The sequence below is a fragment of the Nyctibius grandis genome, chromosome 1 (assembly GCF_013368605.1).
Source record: "Nyctibius grandis isolate bNycGra1 chromosome 1, bNycGra1.pri, whole genome shotgun sequence".
In the NCBI taxonomy this organism is placed as follows: domain Eukaryota; kingdom Metazoa; phylum Chordata; class Aves; order Nyctibiiformes; family Nyctibiidae; genus Nyctibius; species Nyctibius grandis.
In genome coordinates this window covers 64,896,053-64,908,545 of record NC_090658.1, presented here as the reverse complement: position 1 = coordinate 64,908,545, position 12,493 = coordinate 64,896,053, and the positions used below count along the sequence as shown (strand labels likewise).

General features: G+C 46.0%; 1 protein-coding gene across 4 annotated transcripts in view; it reads right to left on the bottom strand.

The window, feature by feature from the left end:
• The window catches only part of IFNGR1 (interferon gamma receptor 1), a 28,873-nt gene extending 26,364 nt beyond the window's left edge, over positions 1-2,509 (bottom strand). For all 4 annotated transcript variants that reach the window (XR_011048966.1, XR_011048967.1, XR_011048971.1 and 1 more), the window contains exon 1: positions 2,351-2,509. Coding sequence is in view for 1 of the 4 variants with exons in the window: in XM_068410322.1 (XP_068266423.1) it covers positions 2,351-2,438 (88 nt within the window). In the remaining 3 variants the exon portion in view is untranslated. The remainder of the gene's footprint in view (positions 1-2,350) is intronic.
• Positions 2,510-12,493: the final 9,984 nt, after the last annotated feature.

Below are 12,493 nucleotides of genomic sequence, written 5' to 3'. Positions count from 1 at the left end.
TAAATGCAGACAGAGTTCCAATCAACAAGCTCCTAGCTCCACTGATAAGCCACAGGCCTATCTATGCAGACATCTTGCGCACCAAGCTGTAGGAAATGCAGGGGGTATTCAGCTATTCAGACAACTACCATTAGGTGCTCTGGCTTTTCTAAGGAAAACTGTGTGCTACGACCTGAGATGAAGATGACTGGGCATTTCCTCATTACACGCTCAGCCTTGAGGTATGTATCACCCTACCAGCACACTGAAAGCCCTACTTAAGAAGAAAATCACTGTATCATTTCAAAGGAAAGCATCATAAACATGCTTCAGAATTCCCCTTCTACTGTCATCTTTCCACTGTAAGTCAGAATATCTGCTTGCATCAATGTAATAATGAAGTAAGGACATAGTATTAGTTCATCATTACAGACATAACCAGCATTTTCATTCAGCTAATACACAGCAATGTCTATTAGAATTCCCTTCATCATGTTTTTGTTCACTAAAAACCTAAGTTTTTGCTTAAATGCTAAAGTCTCTGAAGGGTATGGTTATAGAGGCTGTGGCCAACCTAAGCGCTAGTAACCAGGAAAACTCTGCTTGTGTTTTCAAAACCTAACTCAGAAGTATATTCTGTTCCTTTCATCAGAGAGTTTGCTGCACTCACGCAGAAAAATGAGCTTTTTGCTTCTAGGCAGCTTACCATACATCAACTACATCACAGCACTGTTCTGTAGTCTTACACCAAGGTAACTGCTATGCTGGACTAGGCTGGATTACGGCAGGTTTGTTTTACAAATTATTTACTAGTATTGTGTTTTTACCTTAAAATTGCTTAATGCAATGTAAAAGTAGCATATTCTATCAGCAATAAAAGCATGCCCTTAAAAGAGGTGAAGTCAGATCCTGAAAGACAGTATTTAACATACCAAACCTCCTCACTGCTAAAATGTGAAAAAAAAGGAGTTTCCCAGCAAGGTTTACTGGTTAACTATGAGCCACCGAGTCAAACAAACTGGATAGGCAGGATGTAAACCACCAAGGGACAAGTCAGCATGCAGATTACCACTTTTACTACTCCTAGTCCACATCAGATAAACCTAAGCAGTCTTCCACAGTCCCATATGGTGTGGCCCATCCCCAGGAGCAACCGAGTTCAGTCACTCCACCTGGGCATGGATCTGACCTGCACAAAGTCCCAGTAATCTGCATTATACATTTGCAGAATCCAAGTAGCCTGGGCACATAATTACTGTTTCTGCAACCAACTGCAAGCAGCATTTTAGGTAAACGGATCTTGCTTTGTGGGTGAAGCTCAGGAGAGTACTGCTGCGTTTATCTAATGTGTGTAAGTGCTTCCTATTTCAAGCCCTTTCATGAAGGGCATAACATGCAACACCCTGTATACAGCTCTCAATATTGTTACAAGTTAAACGCATGTTCTCTTTTGACCTGAGCTATTAGACAGCAATCTCTCATTTTAATGAGCTGTTTCATTTGAAGTGAAACTTGTAAACCAAATTGAGTATTTCTTTCTAATTTACTTGCAACAACTCTGCCCAAACAGAGACAAAACTCTGGTTTTTGCTGGTGGGCCACCCGTCCTCCCCACCGGTGCTTGGCTGAAAGGTGCCACCACACCTGTGGTCAAGGCCATAATCCCCGATGCCTTGTTTGGACTCCCCATCTTTGCACTGAAATTCCCAGTTTCTCCGCTTTTTTTGGCCACACGCATCTAAAAAGCACAGCGGGGTAGGCCTGTTCGATGCACACCCTGCTCTTGCTTTACGTGACAAAATGTACAAACGCCTGACATCATGGCTGGTATCAGCCACCTTACCGTAAAGGGCTGTAACCATTTATTACAGGTGCGGCAAGGCCAGGGGTTACGCCTCTTAACAACCGGGCAGCCGAGACCAGTTTCAAAACGCGCTGACGGTGCTATCCTACCGGAGCTGATTTGCATGCCGCTAGACCGCTGCCACGGCAAAGCTCGATCTCGCATCCCAGGAGAGAACTCACCCGGGACAACACAGCACAGCCCCCGAGTAGCGAGCGATGAAGCCGAACAAAGCGGGACCCGGTTCCCTCGCCGCCGCCCGGCTGCTCGCTCTCTAGGCGGAAAAGCGGGCCCCGCCGCTTCCCCTCCGGCTCCCTGCGCCCGCGGAGGGCGGCTGCAGGGACGCGGCCCCAGAGGCGCTCGGTCACGAACGACTCCGGGACAGGGCGGGGCACCGGCGGCGCCGCTAGTTCCGAGCCCGCCGCCTCCTCCGCGACCCTTAGGGACCCATGCTGCCGGCCGGCCTGCCCATACCGTCCCGTCCCGTCCCGTCCCCGGGGGGATTCCCGGCCCGGCCCCGCCCGTTACCTGCGAGCAGCTGCTCCCCGAGGGAGGCCGCGCTCCGGCGGGGTGCCAGCAGCGCGGCGAGCGCCAGGAGAGCCAGCCGCACCCCCATGGCGCTCGGTGGCTGCGGCCGTTGGGGGCGCGCGCGGGGGCCGCCCCGTCTCGTGCTCCTCCGCCGCGCACCGCTCGGCTCGGCTGTGGTCCGGAGCCTGCGCGCTGCGCTTCCCGGGGCACGGCCGGGAAGGGGCGGGCGGCCCCGCCCCAGCGGCGGGGAGGGCGGTGCGGAGGGTCACTACCGGGCAGCGGCGGGCGTCCCGGGCAGCGGCGGGCGTCCCGGCCCGCCTGAGAGGCGCCGCGGGCAGGGGAAGCGGCGCCCGGGCAGGGGAGGACGCGGGAGCCATGGGGCCGGGGTGGGCTACAGCCTGGCGGCGGCCGTTGAGCCGCGGGGATGGTGTTACGCTCAGCCACGCTCTGGCTGCGTTCGGTTTGTGTTTTAAGTGCCGATACTGTGTCATACCTGTCAGCCCCAGACGCTGAAAAAGCCTCGTCCTCCTCTGTGTCATGTTGGGACTTTGCTCTCTCCCCGTTTCTTGAAAAACTCGAACCGTTCATCCTGCGGAGTTTTTCAGAAACACCACTTCGAATTCACACAGGTAGAGAAATTTATGCTGAGAGATTTTGTTCTTTCTTGCAAATAACCCAAATTTATATGCACATCAAAAAATCAAATGAAGTGCTGCCAACGAAGATGGAGATGGCAGCTTTTTGTGCCCTCCTGTTTCTGTATCTCCACCCAGTGCCCCAATGCCAGATCATTCTGCACCTGAACCATGCAACCTCAAGGCTGTGCTGGGCCAGGTGAGAAGGGCACAGAAAAAACCTCTTCTGCTACACACCTCCCCAGCTGTAAGGAGGATGTAGCAGCTTTTTAAGCTCCTGTTAGAGATTCTGCAAATAACACCTTTTCTAGACCTAAAATGGAGGCAGCTTGGGGATCCTTGACATGCGTGCTTCTTCACAGGCTTTCAAAGAGAGAAAAAGGAGGAAACAGAGCTACTTGCCAGAGTTATTATGCTTACTCTTTCTCACGCCTCTCTTAGAAAAAGTAACTTCAGCTGCTCCGTCACCTTTATCTCCTGTCACCAATCTTTGTCCCACTTCCTGGATAAAGGTGTGGAGGAATTGCTTTTCTTACCATCTGCATTTGCAAAACTGAGGAGACAGCATGATTTGCTGCACGGGAGGGAATGAGTAGTAAGGAGAGGGGAGACAGATTGCAAGCCAGCGCTGGGTGCTGAAGAAAACACCTCACTGGTACGGCCTCAGAAATGATGGTGTCCCCACAGGTGATGAGGTGGTGCTGTGGGGTGTAGGGTCAGTGCAGGTTAGAGAGGCAACATCTCCTCCTAGCTGCACTAAGGCTGACGAAAATGGATTGTGAAACTATGCTCACGTTATGGAGCGACACTGCACTTACAGAGTGACCTTTGTGCTTAATGCAAGTGCAGTAATGAGCTTCACAACCAACAAGTGCTTAACTGTCTTGATTGATTGAAATATTGGCTGCTTGCTGGCATGTGGATTTTAACTTCCTGAATGGTGGCTTGCTTGCATGATATTTTCTAACACATAATGCATTTTCTAGCACATATCAATAGGACGAGAGGAAACGGCCTCGAGCTGCGCCAGGGAAGGTTTAGATTGGGTATTAAGAAAAATTTCTTCACCAGAAGGATTATCAAGCGCCGGAACAGGCTGCCTAGTGAAGTGGTTGAGTCACCATCCCTGGAGGTATTTAAAAGAAGTGCAGGCGTGGCGCTTAGGGACATGGTTTAGTGGTGGACTTGGCAGTGTTACATTAATGGTTGGACTTGATGATCTTAAGGGTGTTTTCCAGCCTAAATGATTCTATGATTCTATGACTGAAATGGTATTTTACAAAAAAGTAAGTGAGAACAAGGAGTCACCAGGCCTGCATAGAAGTTAGGTATTCTGACAGTCAGATCAAGGGCTGACAGTGTGCCTAAGGTAGGTGTCACATCAACAGAGCTTAATAAGGTTGGGGTTTGCACAGACTTGATGGAACATTATGAAAGGTAAAAACAGTGAACAAAAATTAAGTCAGCTCTCTACAGAGAAATTAAGGAAATGTAATTCCGGTTATGAGAGCTGTCCCCAGCACGCCTTCTGCCTGTGCCACCAGAACCCCTGGACACAGCTCCTGGCAGGGGCTGCTCTCACTGTGCGGCCAGTGGAGTCCACCCCCACCAAAACATTACAAACTTGCTAAAATTTTTCCTTGTCTTGAATTGTTACACATTGGAAAAGAGAAAAAAAAATTGGTCATTAGCATGTAAAGTGTCTTGTAACTTCCTCCTTGCACCCCTGCTTGCTCAGCCCAAGTGGTGGTCACATACCTCTCTGTGAGAAAAGTCTTGACAAGATAAACAGCTTCTCACATCGTGGGTCAAGTTTCCACAGCCTTTTGCTTGCTTGTTTGCTTATTTGCTTGTTTGTTTGCTTGTTTGTTTTTTAGCTATCAGTTAATTGTGTCACAGAGTGCATGTGCAGTAGCGCTCCTTGGAGTTTTGCGGTCCTTGCAGTAGCAGGTACAGGACCTTCACCTCACTTACTCTGAAATGCCTACTCCTCTGATTCATGACAGTCATTGCAGTTACCGACATGCTTTCTCACAAAGCAGGCTATGGTTGGGACCTTCAGGGTTTTGGCTTTGACATACTGCCCAAGGTCCTTTGAAAAACTAAGGTAGATATAGTATCAGTGTGGGAACAAGTCTGGAGCCTGTACAAGGCTGTATAAGAATACTCTTAGGAAAGGCATGTTTCAAAGGTGAAAGATGTTTCACCATCTTTTCTTTAAATGGTGTCGCAAAGAGAAGTCACAGGCATAAAGCAGCTATCTCTAACCAGAGCTTTTCCCCAGTGATTAAAATCACCTTCAAAGTGTTTACACAAAGTGAAAGTGCTCACCTTCAAAAGGTACAAATAATCAGACACACAGTCCTTCCCAAAAATAAAAAAAAAAAGTGCTCATTAGTGATCATTTAGCTTCTATACATCCCATGAATCTGTCAGAAAGTTCAGTGATCTTCTCATACAGCCTTACAGTAAAAATACACATTTTAATCTTCCAGGTGCATCATTCCTAACTCTCTAGCAGTCATTTAAAATTTCTGCCCATTTTGATTTTCCTTGGCTACCCATTCTTTCCAAATTCACAGTTCCAGGAACCAGAGAACTGAAGCAACAAGACCTGAAGCAGTTTAAGCTGCGCTCTTATCAGAGGCTTCTATCTCTCGTCCCAGAAGAGAAAGAAAATGTCCCACTACCCAGGAAATTATCCATATCCTAGGATTAAAGCTCTTTTAAATGCCCATGCTGCATATCCTGGAATTACTCTTGCACTGAATCCTAAAGGAAGTAGATAAATAATGCACCATGGAAATCGTGGTACCACCAAATGCTGTTACTAGTCTAGTGGCAGCTGAGTAGGGTAGTCACCTCTCCAATAGAGCAGCAGCAATGAGCACTACTTAGAAGCCAACCACCAAATCAAAGACAACAGGTTTATTTGAGGCTGAGAAGGTACTTGCCTGAATTGTAAGGAAAAAGAAAACAGAGAAAGGTAGCAAGGATAAATTAAGAAGACAGGGTCATGAGCCGATGAGCAAGTCTCTCAAAGGCTGCAGTGTTTTCAGTCTAACAGCTGCTCTGCTGTAGCTGCCGCGTTGGCAGATGACCTCTCATGATCTGTTACTTGTGTTTGTCTAATGCGTGTGTGATCTGATATGCACCCTGAGGCAAAACTAGCCTCATGGACAGTAATGCAAACCAGCATGACAGCTGGTCTGCTCTCAGGCTGGGAGGGGTACCCTGATGGTTTGGAATAGAAAGGAGAGTCATCAACCTTCAGCAGTAAAAAGAGAGGGCCTAAGTTGAGCTGGAGCTCTGAATGAGGTGAAAGAAGAAAAACCAGGAACTTCTCACTTTCTTAAATATATTTGAACATTCCGAGACCCTTAAGAAAAGAGAAAGCTACAGACAGTTACTGCATTTGGAGGTTGATTGATTGTCATTTTTTGTTGTGTTTTTTTTTTTTTCCTCCTAATACTGCAGTCTTTTGTGCTTTATACATGAAGTTTTAGTGCAAACCTTGCTGTGTGTTAGTGCAGTTGCTGGTCCCACTTCCAGACACAGATCTGAGTTAAAGGCTAACCTCCTTACTTGGCAAAAATAGCACTGTTACAGAAATGAGACTAACCTGCTCTTTTGGTTAAGAGGTAAGGAAGGGATATCTAAGCATGTCCTTCCCTGAGCATGGGAAGGACAAGCATGCTAAACAAAGTCACAGTGCAGTCAAAAGCTCAGTGCAATGCTGTTTTGAACTTCTGTACATTTACATCTGGCCTAGACCTCATAAGAGTTAAAGTGTAAACCAGAAAGATCATATCTTCAATAACTTTCTGGAAAAGAGTGGCATTAATCTAGGTGCAAAAATGTCTTCTGATAAAGAGTCCCACCTCATAAAACAGGCTAGCACCATAACCAGTCTCTGAAGAAAAAATGTTGGGTCCTTTGTTCTCTTTCAATAACCCAGTGTCTCTGTCTGCTGTGGAAAGTCCCATGCAAAATCATTGCCAAATATTAACTATGTTTTAGAGATACTGAATATAGTGCCTTTAAAGGCCCATAATTATTCTATTATGCAAATCAGTCTTATACAGACCACACTGTTGTTTGACAGACTACTGGGGACAGTACTGGAAACTAAAGAATGGAAATTGCCTATTTTGTTGAATGTTATGAATTTCTAATAAGGATTTTCATAGAACGAACAAAGTATCACAATGGGAGATACTGCAATTCTGCATGGTACCCAGTGATTAAAAAATCATAGCAGAACTGTCATGTATAGTCAGGATAAGCATTAATCAATCCAATCCAAATTAAGTATAGTTTCTTGTAAATTTATGTAGGGACTATTCAAAAGCAGAATGGAATTATAAATAATGAGGAGGTCTGAGAATGGGCACAGATACCTTCAACAATAATGTAATACAGAATAAGATCTTTTATGAAAAAAAAAAGTAAGAACCTAACTTTAAGGTATTTTTTAAGACTCATGATTGGGTGGATTCTAACTGAAATTTATGTATGCTCATAATGTTTGTTGTGATTATACTGATACTCTTACTTCATCAGAGGTCCTTTCATTCTCATTTTAAAGTAATCTAAGAAACATTTCCAGTGAGAGAAAGACATGGAATATATCCTCTTTGGCAACAACTACAAGAACATGGTATCTGACTGGTTGTGCAATGTATGTGGACTGCTGAGCCAAGCAGCAGGTGTATAACTCATATTAGCCATCTAAAGTACTGGTTTTGCCTAGTAAATGTATCGTAGGGTATATGGTGTGAGGATAGGACTTGGGAATCAGCAACATAAGTCCATAGGAAACCAGGATTCATTAATTCTGCTGCTCACAGAAAATTTTGTTGCGTGAGTATGTGTTTCCTGAAGCAAGTTCTGTTATCTGCAAAGTGAGGAGGCCAAAGAAATTGTAATTGAAATGAGTACCAGAAATAGAAGGTGGATTCAAATAGAAAAAATCAACATATTAAAAAGCCAGTGTGTGTACTGATACCAGCCAAGCTTTCGTTTCTTTTTCACAAACATCCAAAGAGAATTATACAGCCATTGCAGTAGATCTGCTAGCATTGATTAGCAACAGGAAGAGGAAGCTGAGGATTTCCAGATACCTGTTTGTACACCATGTTATGCTGTAACCCTTAGATAGTGTTGGGGTAGGGCTCAGTTCAGGATCCCGCAGGAAAAGTGAGTATTCCTGAGCCAGGATGTTGGGCTCGTCTGTGGACATGTATTGCTGAGAGATGTCTCAGAGAAAACTCAGATGACAGAGACTAGTTTTTGATATTGTTTTTTAAAAAATGTTTTACATTTGCACCCATCTTGCCAAATTTATCAACAATCCTTTGTTACCTTAACTCTTTGTTAGATATAATTTGTTGGTTTTATGCTTCTGCTGTTTAAAAAGAACTACGGCACATTTGATAAACTAGTGGTGGGTCAGGAAACTGGCCTGAATTAAGGCTGAACATTAGAAGAAGGTTTCTAATTTTCACAGGGTTAGAGCTTGGAACAGTTTCCTGGTAAGATTAATGCGGAAAAATAACGTGGTTAGTTTTAGTAAAGGATGTGATCATTTAAGAAAGAAATTACTTAACAAGACTACCTGCTATAGCAGTGAAAAGTACTCTGGTAATTCTGGTATCTGGATTACTAGTTAACTAAAGAATGTATAAAAACAGCTGCTGGGAATATTTTATTTTAGAGCATATGTTTCTTGTGTATAATTGATATTCTCTCAACCTTTTTCTGAGGTTTTATAGGACAGAAATCAAACCATATCCCCATAAGAGAAAAAAATCTTCTGACAGTACTTTGAAATAGTACTGCCAAAAGGGGAATAAAACCTGGTGAAAGGAGAAAAAAAAAAGCACTTGATTTCATAAGGAATCTTTCTGATTTCTACTGGCCGTGGGTTTCATTTGTAATCATATCGAAACAAAATGCCCTGCAGAGCTACACACAGACTAGGCAATTCAAAGATCTGGCACAATACTGACCATAGTAAGATTAATAAATGAACACATACATCCACTGTATCAACTTCAGTCTAATAAATGAGTTGTTAAAAACAAAAATGTCAAGAATGTTTTAGATTTTGTAAGACAAAATTAATACACTTCCATAGTACGAGAGCGATCCATAACAAACTTACACAGCATACTGTAGAACTTAAGTATAGCATAATGATACACAACAAACAAGCAGCTAACCAACCAATTAGTAGTTTGTGTGATTCTGTTTTCCTAAACTTTTGCTCGAAATAAACTTATCTACAGTTCTTTATGTTTTCCCTGAAAAGCAGCATGAAACTTGTGGTGGTTTTCTGTTACTGGGAGGACAACCATATACAGCCAAGGAGTTCAAAATCATCCATATGCCAGGAAACAGGGAGGGTCTCTGAAATGATGTGTAAAGATAAAATCAGATAAAATCACTCCGCTCAAAAGTGTAAAGCTGTCAGGAACATACAGGTATGGTTTGTCCAGAATATACAGGTATAGTTTTTTAGTGCTTTTTCTCTAAACTACTGATGTTCAGTTACAGAGATAATAATCTGTTTTCCAGAAAACAGTGGGAGACAGAGATCACAGCGGGCTGTATGTGTACTGCAGATTTAATAACACTGCGGTGTGATAGGTGAAACTGCGATATTTGCATTCCAGTGCATTTTATTTGGTAGAATGAACTTCTATAGATAGACCAACAGACTTGAAAACTATGTTGGAGAGCAGCTGACCACACACATGGACTATTTCATAGTTTGGTTCCCTAACCACCCTGTTCCCAAAGCAAAACAGGACGCTGTCATTTGGGCAAATCTTTGAACTACACTGTGAATGTGTTGGAGACAAAACTACCCACAACCACATCAGGAAATCATGTACCACTCTTTGTTCTCGTCCAAGGCATTTATTTTTATGGAAGTCAACCAGGAAGAAAAAAAAATCCTTCAGATACCTTAGATAAGAAATGCACTTTTGAACTTCTTTGTTTCAGTACAAGTATTCAGTATATGGGTACGTGCATCCGTAAAAACACATGCAGGTCCACAAGCATACAGAACAGGTGGTAGAAAAGCAATTATTCTTGGCCTGATGATCTTAATTAGGGTAGTTATTTTCTACTCTCTCTATAACCATCCGCTGAATAAAAAGGGATGATGAACATGGAAAAGTTGCAAGTCGGATGCACAAATCACTAATTCCTCCTGCTGTCTGGAAGGGAAGCAAGGTGTTAAGGGATGTTAGCGGAGTGTCTGCCTCCTCCAGATAATGCGCTGCCTCCAAAAGCACCCACGTGTAGGGCTCACATAAAATACAGCCAGCCACGTCCCCCCGTCTTGGGCTGGCAGTGACAGAAGGTCACTAGTGTAGACTCACACATCACACTCTCTGGGTTCATAAGCACACGTGCATTCGCGGATCTCCTGAGTGTCAGCATGACCCCTCTGCCCGCCCGGCACCCCTGCCAGCATCCCAGCCCCCCTTACCTGCCCCACAGGTCTCCCACTCGCCATTTGGTCCAGGTTGAGGCTCACTGCAAACACGCGCTCATGCACTCATCCCACAGACACCCCATGTCCACAACTTCCCCCACGCACAGCAGCACTGACCCCCTGCTTGCCTGATACCCCAGACCTGAGGCCCCCTTACTTGCCAGCTGGTCCAACTTAAAGTTTGCTGGTGGGAACATACCCCCCCCACACACACCCCTGGCTTGGGGGAGATACAGACCCTCACCCCCAGCAGCTAACACCAGGCACCCAAGCTGTGGCCCGCATCCCTCCTCCAGCCACTGGCGCAGAGCCCCTCGCTCACCTCCCTCACCCCTTTAAAAGACAGACTGTGGTGATCATGTGCAGGGCTCAGCCAGACAAATGCACTGACCAGACCCGTTTTGCATCCAACTGGCTCCCTTTATACCCTTTTTTTCCTACGCCCCTCTTTGTTCCTCCCTGCACCCCTTCCCCTGCGTGTCCCCCAGGGGTTTGTACAGCTCTGCCCATTCCCACACCCCTCCCGGTCTGGTTCTCCCCTGGCTTGCAGTCCTAGACTTTGCAAAGTCACAGAATCACAGAATCACAGAATCACAGAATCAACCAGGTTGGAAGAGACCTCTGGGATCATCGAGTCCAACCGTTGCCCTTACACCACCCTGTCAACTAGACCATGGCACTAAGTGCCATGTCCAGTCTTTTCTTAAACACATCCAGAGATGGTGACTCCACCACCTCCCTGGGCAGCCCATTCCAATGTCTAATAACCCTTTCTGTAAAGAAATTCTTCCTGATGTCCAACCTGAACCTCCCCTGGCAAAGCTTGAGGCTATGTCCTCTTGTCCTATCGCTAGTTGCCCAGGAGAAGAGGCCAACTCCCACTTCACTACAACCTCCCTTCAGGTAGTTGTAGACTGCAATAAGGTCACCTCTGAGCCTCCTCTTCTCCAGGCTAAACAACCCCAGCTCCCTCAGCCATTCCTCGTAGGTCAGACCCTCCAGACCCTTCACCAGCTTGGTCGCTGTCCTCTGGACTCGCTCCAACACCTCAACATCTTTCTTGAAGTGCGGGGCCCAGAACTGAGCACAGTACTCAAGATGCAGCCTCACCAGTGCTGAGTAGAGAGGGACGATCACTTCCCTAGACCGGCTGGCTACACTATTCCTAATAGAGGCTAGGATGCCATTGGCCTTCCTGGCCACCTGGGCACACTGCTGGCTCATGTTTAGCTGGCTGTCGATCAGCACCCCCAGGTCTCTTTCCACCGGGCCGCTTTCTAACCACTCTTCCCCCAGCTTGTAGAGCTACATGGGGTTGTTGTGGCCGAAGAGTAAGACCCGGCATTTGTTCTTGTTGAACCTCATGCCGTTGGTCTCGGCCCATCTATCTAACCTGTCCAAATCTCTCTGTAGGGCCTTCCTACCCTCCAGCAGATCGACACTCCCACCCAGCTTGGTGTCATCTGCAAATTTACTGAGGGTGCACTCAATCCCTACGTCTAGATCATCTATAAAGATATTGAACAGCACCGGCCCCAGAACTGAGCCCTGGGGAACACCGCTAGTGACCGGCCGCCAGCTGGACTTTGCCCCATTCACCACCACTCTCTGGGCTCGGCCATCCAGCCAGTTTTTAACCCACTGAAGAGTCCACCCATCCAAGCCCCGGGCAGCCAGTTTGTCCAGGAGGATGCTGTGGGAGACAGTGTCGAATGCCTTACTGAAGTCTAGATAGACTACATCCACAGCCCTGCTCTCATCTACTAAGCGGGTCACTTTGTCATAGAAGGAGACCAGGCTGGTCAAGCAGGACCTGCCTTTCATGAATCCATGTTGGCTGGCCCTGATGCCCCGATTGTCCTGCATGTGCCGTGTAATGGCACTCAGGATGATCTGTTCCATCACCTTGCCTGGCACCGAGGTCAGGCTGACAGGCCTATAGTTCCCTGGGTCGTCCTTCTGACCCTTCTTGTAGATGGGCGTTACATTTGCTAATTT